General features: G+C 48.6%; 1 protein-coding gene across 1 annotated transcript in view; it reads right to left on the minus strand.

Annotated features, from left to right (window-relative positions):
• Positions 1-19,186, minus strand: part of CCDC60 (coiled-coil domain containing 60) — a 96,121-nt gene that overhangs the window by 33,603 nt on the left and 43,332 nt on the right. Inside the window, exons 2-3 of the mRNA XM_036449669.2 lie at positions 18,478-18,557; positions 765-935 (exon numbers count right to left, since the gene is read on the minus strand). Of these exons, the coding sequence (XP_036305562.1) occupies positions 765-935; positions 18,478-18,557 (251 nt within the window). The remainder of the gene's footprint in view (positions 1-764; positions 936-18,477; positions 18,558-19,186) is intronic.

The raw sequence follows: 19,186 nt of genomic DNA on the forward strand, positions 1-19,186 counted from the left end.
ACCTGCTGGAGACTGAGCTAGGACTTAGGGTTTCAGGTGAAGGCCTAGAGCTGTGGTCGGCAAACTGCGGCTCTTGAGCCACATGTGGCCCCTTGGCCCCTTGAGTGTGGCTCTTCCACAAAATACCACAGCCTGGGCGAGTCTATTTTGGAGAAATGGTGTTAGAATAAGTTTAAGTTTAAAAAATTTGACTCTCAAAAGAAATTTCAATCGTTGTACTGTTGATATTTGGCTCTGTTTGCCAACCACTGGCCTACAGTATCCATGTGGATTAAAGTGAACTGGCATACAAACATATATGGGAACCCAGAGCCCAAATGGGTGTGCGGGTATTTGGGTTGAAATTCAAGAAAACAGGAGATGAGAGCATTTAAGCTGGGCTTTAAAGATAATTAGAACCTTAGCCGGACAAGGATGCAGGGAAGAGTGACGGAAGGCCAAAGGAACAGCATGAGAAAAGGCCTAGAGGCAGGGACAAGCCCGGAAGGTGCGGGAAAGAGGCACGTTTGGGGACTAGCAAGGCTTCTTGTGTAGCTCTTGGTGTTGGATGTGAGGACAGACACATGTAGCAGAAAATATTCCACTGAATTCCAGAAGGTGAGGGTGGCAAGGTAGGCTGGACCAGTCTAAACTAGTCATTAGACACTTGCTGGAGAAGGGATTCCCCACTCTGATAGCTGCCATTCCTCAGCCCAGCCAGGCAGCATTCGCTGTCCAAGGTCCTTCCTAAGACCACTGATGCCACAGCTACTCTGCCTACTTACGTCAAAACAGTATCCCTGGAAAGGATATCTGAGATCTTTTTGGCTGGTTGGAATCTATGCTCCTCTTCATCTTTTAGTTTCTGAAGTTTCTGTTGCCGCTTTTTCAGTGTACTCTCCTCCCTCAGCATGGAAAAGTACCCGCGACCTATCATCACAGACCGAATCAGGTACCTAGAGAGATGGAGACATATGAGTTGACTATAAAGAAAGACACTGTCTTGCCCTGGCTGGTGTGGCTCGGTTGGGTGTCATCCTGGGCACTGGAAGGTTGTTGGATCAAGTCCCTGTAGGGGACACGCAGGAGGTAGAGCACATCCATCCTGTGTGGCCGTCGCCGTGGCTGTGGGAGGGCCCCAGGGACGCTGGCAGACCCAGTCAGCTCAGTGAGCTGTGGGCTCCGACTTCAGTGTGTAACTGGACAAAAGCCCCCACCTTTCCCCGCAGAACTTGTTACCAATTAGATCTTGAAATGTTTGCGTTATAGAAGGAATTGTATTCCCCCAAAATTTGTTGTTGGAAGTCTTAACCCCCAGTACATCTGAATGGGACCTTATTTGGAAATAGGGTCATTGCAGATGTAATTAGTTAGGGTGAGGCTATGTTGGAGTAGGGTTGACCCCTCATTCGATATGACGGATGTCCTTATAAAAGGGAGACATTTGGACAAAGACACGCATGCAAGTAGAATGTCACGTGAAGGTGAAGGCAGAGATGAGGTGATGCTTCCATAGGTCAAGGGATGCCAAAGATCACCATTCTGCTAGGGCAGAGTCGTGGAGCAAATTCCCACAGTCCTCAGGAGAAACTAGCCCTCCTGACACCCTGATCTTGGACTTCTAGCATCCAAACGTGTGAGACAATGCCTTTCTGTCGCTTAAGCCACCCGATTGGCAGTACTGTGTGAGGGCTGCCTTAGGACAAGAATGCAGTATGAGCGAACACCTAGTCCTCCACTCATGGAACAGCCTAACTCTTTTTATTTCCTTTGATGTTAATAACATCCCAATGAATTAATTTTATAACAAGGGACTGGCAGATGGTCCATGGTGCACTGAATCAGAGGGCTTGAATATTATGTTCCAGGTCCTGGGCTGGGTATCTGCTATGTGTCAGATTCTGTGCTGGGCACTTATTCAGTTTCAAGTTCTGTTTAAGGCATTGGCACTGCAAAGGTGATCATATCCTCTAAGAATTTGCATCTTAGTTATTTTTGGGGGGTCATAATTAGGAGGTTGGTGATAGATTTATTTACTTGACTTATTTGTGCCCTTATTCCAAAAAGTATTAGAGGCAGAAAAGAAAAATAAAAAGGCAGGGAAAATAAGAAAATTAAATCAGGTGAGACAAGTATCAAAATCCATGCCACATGATCTAATGCACAGATTTGGCCCTGAGCATCCTAGTGGCCAATGCAAAGAGGGAAACACAATCCCTCATGTGATTTCTAATGCCCAGAGGATTTTTAAAAAGTGGTTCAGGTGTTGCCTAGCTATTCCTTGTCCTGAAACTAGGAAGAGATTTCTCTCAAGGACCTGTACAGGAGGACACTGTGAAAAGCCAAGTCTGTAACACACCCTGAAATGCAGTGATGAATGCCTGTCTTGTCAATAACTCACAGAAAGAAATAGGGGAGCTGGTGCTGGCCAATTGGAGGAACTCTAGCAAGCAAGTTTTCTGGTGGAACTGCGGCCCCTCTTCAACGCAGGCAGCCAGACTGCCACCTGCCAGGCCTCTGGAAAGACTGTGTGCGAGACGAACAGAGTTGGGGGGAGGGTCTGGACCCTCATGTCAGACACACCAGTCTATTCTGGGAACTTGAGGCTGCAGGATGTCCATCTGCCAAGCTTGAAATGCTCCCCTGGCACACGGAAGCCCATTTAAAAGATGCTTAATATTTTAGCAAATTCCCATTTAATTCCCTACATTTTCTCCATCATTATTGCTGATTACAGGCTATTTGTGTGAAGGGAGCTATTTGCAGGGAAGAGCAGTGTTCACCTTTCAATCCACTCACTCGGGCCTCTTGCTCACTGCTTTTCACAATGGAAAACTCCCCTGGCTAACATAGCAGGAGGAACAATGGGGAGTGAAATAATTAACTGCGTCAGGCAAGAGCAGGGAAGAAGCAGGTTAGAGAAGGAAAAGTTTTCTCCACCCAATGCAACTTCCTCTTAACCAGCGCATGGGGTGGGCTTTCATCTTTAAGGGGCATAGGTTCTCTGTGCGAGCTGATGGATGAGGAGTGTTCCTGTGGCCACTCGGACGCACTCAGCAGGGATTAGGTGAGACGGACAGATGGAGGAGTAGGCAGCCCGGGCTTCAGTCCCAGCACCTTCAGACATGAAGGCAGGTGTCTGCAGAGTAAGGCTTGGGCAGCTGCCCTGGGATGGGATCTCTACTGTGCCACTCCCGTAGGCAGGCTGCCAACCTCTTCACCTTCAAACGGGGAAAATATGAGTCCTGGCCTCAGAGGGCTGTTGGGAGGATTAAATGAAATGGATTGTGACATCAAGAGCCTAGTACCTAGGATTCAGCGATTGGGAGCTATTATTATTGTCGGTTTACCCAAGAGTCCTGAGAGGTTGGTGTGATTCACAGATGAGAAAACAGGGGAAGATGAAGATGACAAGGGTCACACAGCGGAAAGGAGCACAACAGGGATTGGAAGCCTGTGGGGCGATTCACAACTTCTCTCTCCACCTGTGCGGGGCATGCACATTCAGAGGAAGCTTTAAAGCTTAGCATGTGTGTCGGTGGGCTGCTTTGCAGAGTTCATCTCTAGGCTCGCAGAAGAAAAACTGGCAGCTTGCCTTTCCCCTCTGGACCTTGCTTCACCTAGTCCCCTGGTCGGCAAACTTGGGCTCAAGAACCACATGTAGCTCTTTGGCCTCTTGAGTGTGGCTCTTCCAAAAAATACTATGGAGTGGGTAAGTCTATTCTGAAGAAGTGGTGTTAGAAGAAGTTTAAGTTTAAAAACTTTGGCTCTCAAAAGAAATCTCAATCGTTGAACTGTTGATATTTGGCTCTGTTGACTAATGAGTTTGCCGACCACTGGTCTAGTCCAAGACACATTCGGCCACTGTTGGCAAATACTTGCATCCCCTTCCCCCTTTCTTTAGGCTTTGCCATGTAACTTCTTTGGCCAATGGGATGTTAGCAGATGTGACTTGATGTAAGCATCTGAGTAGATGCTTGACATAAGCTTGCTCATTTAGGTCTTTGACAAGGAAAGAAATCTCATTATTTCATAAATCCAGAAGAATGAGGAAGGCATGGAATAGACCTGAACATTGCTAATGTTAGCCTAGATCAGTAAAACCCCAGCTAACCTACAGACATTCGAGCAAGGAAGAAATACTAAAAGTCACAGAGTTTTGGGGACATCTTGTTACACAGCCCCAGTTCAAATGCACACAGAGCAAATATTTTTGCATTAAGGTGAAAATAGCTGATCAGTGCATCATCCCTTATAAGACATACTATTATTTCATGAACCTCGAAGAAGAAAACACCCATGCCAATTACATTAAGTCATGATTGTACATTGCATCTCCAGTTCAGAGATGTTCAAATGTGAAAAAAGTGCCTCTTAAATATGATAAAAACATGGTATTAAGAAAGAAATTGCCTCAGGCCCAAGAAAAAATGGTCTGGAACAGAACTTGGATCAGAGAGTAATTAACAGCCCCTTCTGAGAAGCATCTAGCATATCTGGTAAAATATTTGGCCAATTTTCTGATATCCTCTAATCATTAGAGTCTAATGAGGTTAAGAGTTCTTTCTGGGGTGTTAGATTTAACCACACAGGCGGCCCTTCAGACTTGTAACAAAGCTGTTGGCCTTTAACTATCCATTTCTCCCTTGAGTGATGCTCTCTGGCTTCTTGCTACTCAGCATGTGGTCCCTGGACCAGCAGCATCCTCATGGCTTGAGAGCTTGTCAGAAACACAGAATCTTGGGCCCTGGTAAGGCCTCCTGAGTAAAAATCTGCATTTAACAGGACCCCCCAGTAATTCCTATGCACCTTGAAATGTGAGTTGTACTGGTCCAGCCACCCTCTTCCCTTTATTAACAAAACAACAACTCCAGAAAGAAAGCTTCAGTGGGCTTGATCAGAAGGCCAATTCCCTTGCTACAAGTTTGAGATGAAACCTTCAGCACATGCTAGCAGCCAGCTCATCTCAGACAGCTCTTTCAGTGTGTCTGCAGGAGACAGACCCTCGAGGGCACTCTGCTTGCAATAACTGTCCCGAGTCAGCTTCCATCCTCAGGGCCTACAGGACACTAGGACTGAAGGTCATCTCAACACAGTCCCAGTTATCTTCACTGGGGGGGGGGGGGGGAGAGACAGGGGGCAGGCTTGCAAGAAGCTGTGGAGTGCTGGACAATTTGGAGGCCATGAATGGAACTTAGGTTACCCTTTCTATTATGGGGGCATGGGATCAACCACTGCAAATCACTTTGTCAAAAAACCAACAGCCCAAATGTCACACACACACACACACACACCCACACACACACACACACACCCCTTTTAATGGCATTATAGCTTTGCATCCAGCTGTTTTTCACTCACATTTTCCGTCTCTGCCTGCAAGAAATATGGGGCTATAAAGCCAGGAGTGCTTCCTTGAAGAAGGAATGACATTTAGGTGAACAAACACGTCTAGCAGCCCGATTTCAGGGGTGTCCTGCTCTTACCGAAGGGGGTTACCTACATAGGAACCTTTCACTGAACACATTTTACTGTTTGCAAACCACAGCCAGTAATTCAGTCTCTCTCCAGTCTGTGGAGGCTGGCGGCCTGGAGAGGCTGCTTCATCTAGCTGGCTCCCCCACCTTGCTTTGTCAGCCCACCCGGACATATTCGATATTGATTTCAGAGGAGAGAGGCCAAGGAGGATGGCCAGAAGGATCTAAAACGCTCTTCTCAAATTCTGGAATTTTCAGGCAACTCATGCAACAGGCGAATTAATAACGCGGCCCCAGTTCAAATGCACACCGAGCAAATATTTTTGCATTTAAATTCCCGCATTAGAATGCCCTGTTTATACAATAACTTAATAAATCTAGCCCGGCTGCCAAATTGACAAGAAGGTGAGAATCATTCATTAAAATGCAAATGCAATTGAGATGAAATTTGGAATACATTTATTACAGTAATTGAACTTCAGTCAACTGTAGTCACAACACCGCTTTTGAACTGCCTTTCTGACAAAAGGATGCGTTGTATTGTTCACCCCCCCACAAGTTAATATCTTTGTCAGCATCCAAATTAGACACTTCCCGACTGCTAATGATTTGCAGGGGAGATTTCACTCTTCTTTATAGGACAAGATTGCCAGAGATAAAGGTCAAATGAAAACACAAAAGATTGCTCTGGTAGCATATTGTGCGTACAGCAAATTGATTGCAAACATATTCTGAGTGCTCCGTGCAGCCACGTTCTTATTAAGTCACATTGGAACATCGCTTTACCATCCCTAGGTCATCTGCTAATTGTAATGCCCAACAATGAGAGCTTTGCGGAGTCGGATCAAGAGCTCAGGATGGATTTCTCTCCTTTCGGAACGGCTCAGCCCAAACAGAAAAGGGCTGTTCCCGGATTCCTTGAGGCCATAAATCAGGTGGAAGAAAGATGCCGTGCGACTGTGATAAAGGCTTAGGAGCCTTGACTCTCGGTGGGAAAGTCACTTTGGCTGCTTCACTAGTATTCTTTCTGGCTCCTTTGCAAAACTTGCGTGGCATTTCTGAGTGCTGGACAAACGTGCACCCAGCAGGTGCTATTTGAATTGGAAGAAGGTGAAACATAGAGTGGCTTCAGCTGAGGATGCCACCTAGGGTGGCTGGAGTAATTTGGTTTGCCTGTAAAGTGGATACATTACTTTTGTTCCCTTTGGCCCCCTTTCTATTTGCCCCTCCTATTTGCCTCCTTCCTATTTCCCCCTTTCTATTTGCCCCTGCCTATTTGCCCCCTTCCTATTTGCCCCCTTCCTATTTCTTCCCTTCCTATTTCCCCCCTCCTATTTGCCCCCTTCCTATTTGCCCCCTTCCTATTTGGCTGATGAGCAAACTAAGGCTTGGAGAGGTCCGGATGTCTGACCACAGGGTTCCTAGCTGTGGAGCTGGAATCTGAGCCCAGGTGGCTGGTCCTGGAGTGCTGCATGAGGAAATGCACGGACGTGGGAAAGGTCTGCTCAGCTTTAATGGTCAGCTTTAATGGTTTCCTTCTCCTCAATGTCCATGACTTTGGGCGAGTCATTTCCACCTGTTTGAGGTGCACTTCCCTCCTCTGTAAAACTGGGAAATGAATGGATACGGTGGAAATCATACATGAGAGGCATTTAGCGTGGTGCCTGGCACAGCAGAGGTATCCAGTAAGTGGCAGCAATTATTGTCACGGGCATCATCACCCCCACCACCATCAAAGCCATGAATGACTGCGGCTGCAACTCTCTGGCTATGGCCACAGCCAGGACAGCGGTTTGGCTCTGAGCCCCGCAGGCTTCTGGGAAGTGGCACTCGGTTCAGGCGTTGAGCCTAGGAGGTTCTCTTCTCTAAGGGTGGCAGCCAAAAGAGCCTAATTAGACCGAGGTTATGTGGGGATTTGGTAAATTGCCTTACGCGGTAGTTCATAAAGGTTTGTGAATCTCTGTCCATGGTGGGTAGGAGAAATGCTTGGTTATCATGTATGTAATGAAATTTATTAAACTAAAGGGCCAGGGAATTAACCTCTGCCCTGCTAACTAAGAAATTACATGCAGAAAATGTCTAATTATAAGTGCTTTTCTTTCCTGGGTTCCTTCTTTACTTAATCTCTAGCTCAGGTTTTCACTAAAGAAAATGAAGCAAGAGGAAAAGGAGGAGGAGGAAAAAGAGAGGAAGGAAAAGAGGGGAAGAAGAATGGAAGGAACCCACATTACAGTCTGGTGATGTTTCACAGGTGACACTGGGAAATGATATGGGTGTGGGCAAAAGTGGGATGTACATTAATGTCAGTTAGACTGCCGGGTTCTAACTCCAATCCCACCAACACCTGGCTGTGTGATTTAGGCAGAATAATTAACCTCTCTGTTCCAGAAAGTAGGAATAACTGTCACCACCACACCACCACCATCACAGCTAGAAGATGAATACCATGTGGCAGTGACTGTGAAAAAGCTTTATGGCTACTGATCTCTAACTTCTTCAGATAATCCTCCAAGGCTGCTGTGAGTCATCCTATTAGCCCCTTTTACAGTGAGGCGATGGAAGTACAGAGAGGTAGTCACCTCTGCTTTTCCCAGGCTGGTTCGGCCCCCCTCCCCACCCCATCTGTGTGATCCTGAGCTACTAGTTGACTTGCCTGTCCTTGAACTCCATCCTCCCACCTCCAACCCAATCTGAGCTCCTTGAGGGTCAGAACAATTTCTAAATATTTCTGCATCCCCAGAACCGGCACATAGGGAGTCCTCAGAAAATACTTATTGCATGAATAACTAAAGCATTAGAAACCCTTGCATTTCAAGCCCCAGTGAAATGCATGCGACTTTGGAGCGTGTGCCAATGACGCCACCACCAACGTGGATGCTGTCTTTGGGTGGAGTAGGTGTGCAGAACCGTCTGTGCAGACGCCGACTCATCCAGACGGGCTGGAGACGAGTGGTTGCCTTTGAGCCATGCGCTTTTTCAGCTGGGAGCGCGCCTATCACTGAGTTCTGGAAGAAGTGATCAAATGACACAGGCTCCCCATGGGCCTCTCAGGAAAGTTATTTCTTTAGCTCATAACGCCGTCTCTGACCTGCCTCATGCCAAATGGCTCCACATGGTGTCTAAACCCCTGAAGGGACCGAAGAGCCAGCGTAGATATCAGTGACACAGTAGGCACGTCTCCTCCTTGATTGATGGTACCACCTCCTGGACGTGGCATGTTCATGTAACCGCACTGTTCACACACACTCACCTAGTTCACACCCCGCCCTGCCCCCCAAACCTGGTGAACATCCTGAAGTGCAAACAGAGCGGCCGACCTGATGTGGCCATTTTGTCAGAGGGTGCTGACAGGGCTGCCATCCGCACTGGCTTCTGGGTGCCGCGGCCCATGGCTACGCCTTAATGAATGTGAGTCAGCACTCGGAGGAGGGACCGCATCTCTGCCGAGGAGGAAGGAGGAAAACCTGCCAAGTGTCAACTAACAGTCCTGCATGCATCCCAATTAGGGGGACTTCAGGGAGGCAGCAGCAGCCCACCGCAGCTCCGGTTTCTAGGCAACTGCTCTCAGGAGTGCTGAACCTCCTTGCAAAGGGAATGCTGGCAGGTCTGCCTTGCAAAGGAGTCTAATGCTCCCCTCCACCCCCCACTTCTGGTCTATTTACCCCGTCTTACTTCGCAGCAGATGATGCTGGGGGATGCAGAAGCAGCTAGCTATCCTGAGGCGAAAGTCTTGGGGAGGACTCGGGCTTACAAATCCATCCTAACGATAGTCCCTCCTCACAGAGCACTCGATCCCTGTTTTCAGGACCCTGATGCCCCACAGCGTTATTTCATTTAATCCCTACAGCAGACTCCCAAGGCGGGTGTTACAGTTTCAGAGATGGGGAAACTGAGGCTCACACAATTGCAGCCAAAGCCTAAAGTCACCAAATGAGATGGTGGGAAGGCTCGGCGATTGGACCCTGGTCTGTCTGAATCCGGAGCCGCTGTCTTGACCACCGCCGCCTGTCAGCTCACAGACTGCCTGCCGCCTGGGAGGCTGGGGGCGCAGGGAGCATTTGGAGGCAGTTCAGCGGCCGTTTCCGGTTCTGAGATAAACTGACTTTTTTTTTTAAAGAATGCAAACCCCACCACCCTGCAATACCCATCATTACCTGCTGCGCTTAATGGCTAACTGGCACGAAAGGGAGGGTTCTCCTATGGACCTGCCGTGTGGACATAAAAAATGCATTAGCGGGAGGAGAGGCTTTTGCTGGATGCATGGACGGTTTGCAGGGCACGCCCGGCTTATAATTGGAGGCAGACAACAGGCAGCGGAGTGAGGCACCCGGCCACCGGCCTGCCATCTTTCTATTATACCCACGTTCTGCTGGGTGAAGCAGGGAGGACTTGCGGGAGGCCCGGAGTTTGCAATGGCATCTCCACTCATTGCCAGCACCAGGGACGCCCCCGGGGTCCGAGAGGCAGAGCCATTGGAGGGGGTGTGCGGTCAAAGGCTTCCTTCCTGAATCCACAACTTGGTCCTGCCTGTCATCGTGAGAAGATGCTTCTGGTGGCCCCTTGAACGTGGGGTGGGGTGACCATCTGCTACTGAGTGTCCTTGTCCGGGTGCAATCAGACAGGTCCTAGAAGACGCAAACCTCTGCCCAGGACTGCAGGCCGGCTCCCTCCCCTCCCCCTCCCCCTCTCCCCAGGGTCTGCTAAGCTGTATCATTGGAAACTAGCCTCTTACCTGTCTGGTCCCCCAAATCAGGCAACCTTCTCTCCCCTTCCTCTCCCATTTGAGACATCCTGACATCATGTCCTAGCCCAGTGCCTGACAGAGCAGGAACTGGTAAAAGGTCTTTAGTCACTAGCCTCCCAGGTCCCCTCTGACTGAGGTCCTCATGTGTAGATTGTTTTCTCTGCCTGGGACACCTCCTGACTCCCTATTTGCTCTCCTTTGGTCCTTTCCTCTTCTACACCAAATAGGCACACACGTAGAGATGTAGGGGGGGGTGTGTGTGTGTGTAGCTGGTAAAAGGTAAATGAGCCTGAACACACATCTGTTAAGACTGTGTCTGGTTTGTGAACCACAATAGACACTCTTACTAGCAATGTGCCTGTGATTTCACCCCTCTCCCCTCCCAGAGCGCTGTAAGATCTTACTTTTATGTGAGTGTGACTATCCCTGAAGGGCTGCTTGATTGTACAGCCCAGGGTGTTGCTAACACTGTATTGTACAAGTTGCATTTCGGGGTTACCATTCACCCTGGAGTGTCCATTGTGAAGCTGTGGCCCTGGAGCTGTGCAAGGGGCAGCCCGGATCTGAACACTCCCACCCCCACCCCCACCCCCAGCCCTGCGTGTGGGGGATGGTAGGAGCGAGTCAGGAGCAGTGCACGGGCCTCCGGGCGCTTGGCAGCTGATGTGCACTTTGGAGCCGTCTCAAGGCAGAGCTGGAGGTGAGGCTCCCACTGTAACTGGCTGTTTGGTTCTGGCTCTAGTGAACGGACCCTGCGTAAGCTCTTCTGCTTTAAAGAGCGTCTTGCAAAAACGATGTTCTAGCTGGTTTCCTGAACTCTGCACCCAGGAAGCTCTTGTTTGGCGCTCATCACTCTCACCGAGACAATCCCTAAAGCTAACCCCCAGCCAGGTGCGCTGAGGGGCCAGCATGCCTTTTCTTTAAGGGGGGCCCCCGCAGGCCTCCCACAGCAGCACCAACATATTCAGATTCTCCTCACTCCCCAACTCTGTCTCCCCCAGATGTCACTTCAGGGAACTCTCTGGAAGCACCATTTGTGACACTTCTCAGGAGGTTTGACTCCTCAGGCTGTTTGGTTTGGCTGTCTTGCATTTTTTTTTTTAGCTCCGGGCAGGAAAGTACTGTGAGCATTCTTGCTGAATTTGTTCTCATTAGTGTGGGAAATTTTGGGAGGACAAGCCCAAGCAGTTTTGTAGGGGGACCCTCTAGCCCGGTGGGGTGTGGCTAGGGGAGGCTGTGGTGAGTGTGACTTTGGGGAAACATTCCACTCCCTGTCTTTGTCAGTCTAGTGAAATGATCCATGGCATATGTCTGAGTTTCCACAAAACAAAACAAACACCAGTGTGGTCTCCCTACGAGTCTCTCAGGAAGAGGGCCAGAAGACACTTTGGTTAGACCCTAGTTCTCTCAGATTGAGCATGAACTGGGCATTCTGGAGCCCGAAGGTAACTGCCCATGCACAGATAGCTGACTGTTGGGGAGTCATCTGATCAAGCCCTGTCTGCCTTTATAGGCATTTGAACATTTTCTTACTAAAAGGTTTTAAAAGTGAAGTTGTTGACATGGAAGATGTTTACAATCTATTGCTAAATAAAAATCAGGTTACCAAATGGTACATGCAGAATGGGGTTTTTATTGGTTAAAAAAATATACCTGAGTCTGTATAGAAAAATACTGAAAGTTGTTATGCCAAAATGTGAATAAGAGTGATATAATTGTGGGTGGTTCTTCATTGCTGATTTATATAGACTTATCTATATTTTCTAGTTTTTCAAGATTCGTTTATTTGTATATATTTTTAAAGTTCTTTAAAATATAGGGTTTGTTTGCTAGTTTGGAAACTGAGCATATGCAAACTCTGTGAGTCAACAATTCCACTTTTAGGTATATTTTCACCAGAAGTGCATAAATATGTTCAGCAAAACCACCACCAACAACAAAAATACACACACACACACACATGCATGCATAAACAAACATGTGCATGAATGCTCACAGCAGCTCTTTTCATAATAGCCCCAACATGGAACGGCCCCAGTGTCCATCAATACTAGAACGGGCATGTGCTATCTTCCTACAGTGTAAACTATTAAAAAACTGAGAGAGAATGGCAGTGTGATAACTCTCAGAAACACAATATTGAGTGGGGAAAAGCCAGCTGTACAATTTCACTTATTTTAAGTTCAAACAGGACAAACTAACCCAAGTTCAGAAATCAGGACAGTGGTTTTCTTCGGGGTGGGGTAGTGACCGGGAGGGGACCTGAGGAGGTTTTTGGGGGGACCTCCGTCATGTTTCCTTTCTTGACGTTGGGTGTGTTCACTTTGTGAATGTCAGTTGAGTGGTTTGTGTGCTTTCCTGTATCGCGTTATATTTCAATAGAAAGTTAGAAAAATTACAGGGCTTAATGCATGCAGCATCTACGCTAAGTGGTGGATTAGTGCTTTATTGTTCAGCCTGTGGTTGCATCCATTAGAGTAATGGCTTGTTGAACAATTCCAATAGGAAGAGATTTAAAATTAATATGGAAATCCAGCACTCACAGCTGCATTTGCACAGCCTCCACAACTTGACTTTGTCTCCCCTCCCCCCATCCTGTTGGCTCCAGCTGTGCTGAAAGCTTAGCCTTCCCAGGTTCAGAATCTGGGATCTGGTGCGACATGCTGGCTGCAGCCCCATGACTGGGGACGGGGAGACATCCGTGTAAAAACAGTCATTCGGGAACGTGAATGATGTAATACACACAGCTACCATTTACTGAGCACTGACCACGGCCAGGCACTCTGCTGAGTGCTTTATGTGTATTAATTCATTTAATCTGCACAAGGGCCCTGCAAGGTGGAGAGTGTTTTTGTAATTCTCCATTTTGGGGATCAGAGAAACTAGGCAAGCCGTTCATCACTACGTGGCTGGATTTGGACCCAAAAAGTCTGGCTCAAAGTGAAGGAGCTGGGATTTGAACCCAAAAAGTCTGGCTCAAAGCCTGTGTGGGCTCATGGGACAGACGCTGGGCCTATGCTTGTTGCCCTGAAGTAGGTTCCTTCCTGGCCCAGCCTCCCCACACGATCTTTTTAAGGATGCATCTAGTCACCCACCTTTTTCCCTCCGTTCCCCTGAGCCTGATACCTAGGAACTACCAGGGGAATTCTGAAGCATGCCTGCGTTCATTCATTCAACAGCTATTTCTTAATCACCCACTCTGTTATGTCCCATATCATAGAAGAAGAAACTGAGGTCTACAGAGTGAATGCATTTGCTCCGTGGCCACCCAGCTAATAACTGGAAGAGCTGGGACTTGAACCCACAGCTGCCCCCAAAGCCATTTTCACCTGTGCTAGGCGAGCCCTCCAAGGCTGGCTCTAAGGCGGAGCACACTACGTGTTATCTGGTGAAGAATTTCAGAAAACAGAGTTTTGAGTAGGCCCTTTTGTGGCAAAAGGCTCAAGGTTTCAAGATATTTTGATGCTCAACTTTGATCTTCTGGTTAAATTCTTTATGTCATGGAATCCTCTGAGGCAGCCCCGGCCACAAGGAGAGGAAATAAAGACGCTTGCCTCTGGTGGACAGTGGTGTGAAAAAAGCAGGGAGGAAAACCTGCCCTAGGACTATGGCTGACTAGAGGCGTCCAAGACACAGGAAGTCACCAAAACAGAGAAAAAATGGGCAGGAAACCCAGGTCACATTCCAGATGATAAAAATGCAATTAACCTGAGCCAGGTTCCTCGGGCCCTCGGCAGTGACCTACCCTTTGGGTATGTGGCTGTTTATCGGTTCTGGGCTAAGGACATGGGGCCAAGCATTTGCCTTTATTAATGTCTGCCTGCTGGCTGCAGGGTATGAGGTTGATGTGAAGGGGGATGGGGGGAGGAGTGGCGTGCACTAAGGTCTTCTTTGAATGATTTATAAAGTGCAATTCAGAAGCCTTCGCTTTGCTGCGTCCAGGGTATTGACCGTATATAAATCCACGATCTTAAATGTTCTGGGGCTTTGAGGCAAGTCTCAAATCCAGGGGTGGGGACTGTGGGAAGAATCAGGCTCGAACTTCTAAAGGAGGATGTTCCTGTTTGCAGGCTACGGATGGGGAGGTCCTGGGTGTTGAATGATGAGATGTAGAAACTACTGAGAACAGTAATAAACATCTAGGTCAAAGACATGTTTTCCAGCTATTTAAATCCACTAATTAAAATCAGCCTCCTTCATAAAGGGGTTTGGGTGAGGTTAGTTTCTCGTGCTGGTTGCTTACATCCCATTATAACACACATCATTGCCTCCCGTTCACAGGTCTCTTGTCTGTTCTGTTCATCGCCCTGTCTCCAGTTTATACAAGGATGCCCGTGTACACCTGGCCATGCCTGGTACTCATTTTTGTTGAAGAAAATGAATGTGCACAAAAAACGAAAGAGGAACCATGCCTAACCTGGTGCAAAGAAAATAGCTCCTTCCTTCGCCAAAACCCACCCTTATTCTCTTTAATTGCCTGGCTTCAACTGTCCATCAAAGGTCTCAGACTCTGTGCATACTGCGTGCCTGCCGGGGTCTGCCGCTCCTCACTGTGTACTTGCTATCGCCTGTACCTAACGCAGCGTTACCATGGGAAATCATGGCTGCAGGTTCAACTTTCCAGTTGTTCGAGTTGCCGAGGTGTTTCTTTTTCCTTAAAACACTCCCAACGCAAAGCACCCGCAGCATCGGGGAAGGGACGAGGTTGGCTTCTACAGTCAACCTGTCAAAGAACTGGGCATGCGCAGATGCTCCCGCGTTGACTTGCAAGAACTGGGGCCACTGAGGGCGAAGCGGGCTTTGCCACCTCCAAACATCTGGCGGAGCCGGCGAAGAGGAGAGCAGTTAGGTTTTTATTCTTCTTAGCATCGTGTTCAATGGGCCATGAAGGCAGGGATGGTGCGATTGAATTACAAGAGGGCTGAAGTTTTAAATAATAGTCTAGACTCTAGCAGATAGTCAAGGTGTCTGGCTGGGTTCTCATAGGCGAAGTGGACTTGGAAACCATGACGTGGAGAAGACAACATCATCTTTGCTAATAATTCGCCTCATCTGGCCATGGGAGGTGGGGCTGTGGGAGTTGCACCTCTTTTCAAAGAGGCGATTCCCTGGAAAGCAGGGTGTTTTCTTTGGAAGGGGGGTCACCGCCTCCTTAAGTGCCAGTAGGATCCAGGAGAGTGGCCAAGTGGGACGGTTTATTGTCAATTCTTGCTTTCTTGCTGTGGCTTTTCTGTCTGGCTTTCCCCACATTCTCCTCCTTCCCGTCCAGACCTTGGGCAGGCTAGCCTGTTCCACGGGGATGTTACATTCGAGCTAGTTTCAGAGCCACGTCAGTGCATCGCGCAGGAGAGCGAGACTCCCCTTGCCAACTCAAGGACGGCAGCCATGCCACTGTCCAAATCACCTTTAGCCAAGCCCCTCTGTTAGACTGGGTGAGTGGGAAGGTCACCCCTGGTTATTTGGGGGCGGGGGGATGTTCCCAGGAGTGTTTAACTGGGAGGGGACCAGCAAGCCCTGATTTGTAGTGTTTGCTGATTTCTGTGACGTAAGTATTGCCTTCGTGGCTGACCTTGAGCCGCCCGTGTGATGTGAGGGAATGCGGAGCTGGGCAGAAACTTGCGGTAGCCTCACTTACACTCTGCCCATCAGACAGAAATAACCTCAGGCACGTAGGTAGCAACAGGGAAATCTATGAAGTCATTAGGAAATGGTGAGTTTCTATCGCCTGTGCTTTAATATCATATATTTAATTGTAAGTTTATTCAATTTAATTTTTAACAATAGCTGTGTTTGATAATTGGCTTGAAAATTTCCTGAAAATTTAGCAATTGGTTCTGGTTACAAGTGGGCTCAACACTGCTTGTTGCCCTCCTTGGGCTGGGTTGGGTGAGGCTTGGTACCTGGGACTTAACACAGCTCCAAGCGTCTCCTGGTACTTCTCCTCTCGGCTTTTGTCTGCTCTAGAGATGATTGTGGAAATTCTCAGGTCTCAGGCTCTAGATTCTAGTCTGTACTTATAGCTGGGGATCTGGTTTAGAATCATCCACCTCAAGGCTCATAATATTCAGCTGTTAAGGACTCGCATAGTCTTCATGGCTGTGTATGGCCAGAGTCTGTTCTGAGTGATTGATGCCATGGCATGCAGATGGCTCTGTATCTCGTACCTTCCCTCTGATCCAGGTTCCCTCTGAAGCCTGGGATGTCCTCCAAGTGCAACCATGGGCCGAGCACAAATCCCATTGGGAGGCCCATCTTCAGCCATGATGCTGTCCCTACTCAGATAACTCTTGGCTTCCTGACCCTACGTCTTCCCTGTCCCTGGGGCATTAGGCTTCCCAAGGCATCAGCCTCCAAAGCCCTCCAGCCTGTTTTCAAACACTGTGGAGGCCATGTGTCCACAACTAACACAGAGTCCTTGCTGGTCCTAGCTCTCAGTTCTCATGGCCACATCATTCACACGCTGCCTTCGAGTTTGGCCCCATGTGAGACGCTGAGATGGAGGCCCATCACCCCCTTGAGCCCGGACATTCTCTGCAGCATTATCTCGACCTTGGCTATTATATTCGTGTGGCCAGGCTGTCAGAGAATATCTCAGACAGACTGGCTTAAACAACAGACATTTTTTCCCAGTTCGGGAGGCTGGAAGCCCAAGATCAAGGTGTCAGTAGGGTGGGTTTCTGCCGAGGCTTCTCTCTCCTTGACCTGCAGAGGGCACCTGCTGGCTGTGTTCTGGCATGGCCTTTTCTCTGTGAATTTATATTCCCAGCATCTCTTCTTATAAGGACACCAGTCCTATTGGTTAGGGCCCTCTTAATTACCTCTTTGACAGCCCTGTCTTCAAATACGGTCACATTGGAGGGTTAGGTCTTCAAGATAAGAATTTTAAAAGGAACACGATTCAACTCATAACAACTATTGAGTACTTGGGATATGTCTGGCCCAAACTGATACGTGCTCTAAGCGTAAAATACACTTGGGTTTTTCATCATCATTTCTCATCACTTTTCATCATGTGTTCAGAGCAGAATGTAAAGTGTCTCATTGATACCTTTTCTTTCTGATTACATGTGTAAGGTAGGATCTATCAACATGTTGAATGATAATACCTTGGGTATATTGGCTTAAGTAAAATATATTATTAGAATTACTTTTACCAGATTCACTTTTCTTTTTTCAGTGCGGCCACCCATGGCTTGCATTATGCTTCTGCTAGACAGTGGGTGCCCAGAGACCCTCCAGAGCTGACACGGCCATTCCTCCAGTGGTCAATGGCGAGATATCATTTTCTGGGGTCCTGTCTTGACCCTGCCCTTAGTCCCTTTCACCCTTTCCTTCTCCCGCCTTCTTTGCCCTAACCTTCCCGCCCCCTGTGGGGCTCAGTCCTCAAGTCCCATCAAGTTGTGCTGCGAGACAGGTCAAGGGTGGGGGTGCAGCTGGGCAGTGGGGGAGGAGGAGCTTCCAGATGGTGGAGGTGGAAAAAGGAAACGTCTCCTGTGATTGGCACTGTGGTCTGGCTCCCAGTGAGAGACACTCAGATAAACAGACCTTCCACGCTGCCTACATTACCCGCCTGGGCACAGCCTTGTGCATTTTTTGCTAAGAGAGCCTCCATCTCTTACTGTGCCTTGAGTCGCCTGGCCCAGGGCCCTGTAAATGACCCCACCTTGGATCCTTCCAGCTCCCAGGCAGGAGTGAAGGGGAGAGGAAAAGGAATCCCCTCTCCCCGCCTGGGGATGAATGGAATGGGCCCAGATCTGAGTTTGCTCCCACTGTCATGGAGGGAAGGGATGGCTGGGCCAAGAAGGCACTGTGTTAAGGCCACACGGGCGTTTCACCCAGTGCTTCTAACAGCCTCCTTTTATATTCATTTCACAGCTGAGGACCCAGAGACTCGGGGAGGTTAAATGAGTCCTCCAGGGTCACCAGCAGGCAGGTTTCAGGGCCATTAGTGAGACTGAGCCTGCCCTACTCTCAGCCACTATGCTGTAGACCCCGAGCGATGAGACTTTTGGAGAATACAGGGACTCTCCTGAATTGGATTGGGGTCCAGGCAGGAAAGCAGAAGGGAGTCTAGGCAGGATACTGGCATGACAGGAGGGGGGACAGAAGTCTGGTGCAGGAACTCTTTGAAAAGTCCAACCGGGAAATGCATCCTTACAGGGTTACCCTCCTGTAAGTCAGGGTTGGGGCGGGGCACCGGGACTTGTGGGCGCCACCCGGTAGGGAGCCTGGTCGCCCCGTCAGGCTGTTCGGGTTATTCCACGCGGGCTCACCCACCGGCTGCGCATCAGGTCTTTTTTGAGGTTTACTATTTCCTTCTCCATATACTTGATGCTCTTCTCTGGCTTCTCTGGGACCTGATGGGAAGCCAAGAAGTGAAAGAAAAACATGTTAGTACAACTGTTACCAGTGGAACCAGGCTGCAGGGGGCTCGCGTGTTCCTCTGAGGTCTCTGGCCAGGCTGGAGGGGGTGTGGGCAGCCCAGCGTCCTTTCCACACCAACGAGGGGCCTTGTGGGTCAGTGGAAATAGCTGGGGCTTTGGACACAGGCAGACCTGAGCTCTGATCCTGGTTCCGTCCGGCGACTGGCTGTGTGACTTTGGACAAATTCCTCAACCTCTCTGGTCTCAGTTTCATCAGCAGAATGGGGTACTAATTCCTACCATGCTGTGACAGTGAGATTAATTGCCAAATTCCCGACGCATAGCAAGCATCTAAAAATGAGGCTTCTGTTATTAGTGCTATCTTCAAAGGAAAAGTGACCTCAGGGTGCCTCATTGAACTGGTCAAGCTTCACTAGGACTTCTTGTAACTATTATTTATTATTTAAACCAGTTTCAACAGGCTTTTCTGTTTTCTGCAGCCATAAATTTGCTCTTTAAAATTCGCTCCAAGGCAGTCTAGTCCACTTAACCCCTCTCACCTCTCCCTGGAGACATCAAAATCAGGGGCCCCCTGTCCTGGTGCATTTGTAGTGAAGGCAGGG

The sequence above is a fragment of the Pipistrellus kuhlii genome, unplaced genomic scaffold (genome assembly GCF_014108245.1).
Source record: "Pipistrellus kuhlii isolate mPipKuh1 unplaced genomic scaffold, mPipKuh1.p scaffold_m20_p_20, whole genome shotgun sequence".
In the NCBI taxonomy this organism is placed as follows: domain Eukaryota; kingdom Metazoa; phylum Chordata; class Mammalia; order Chiroptera; family Vespertilionidae; genus Pipistrellus; species Pipistrellus kuhlii.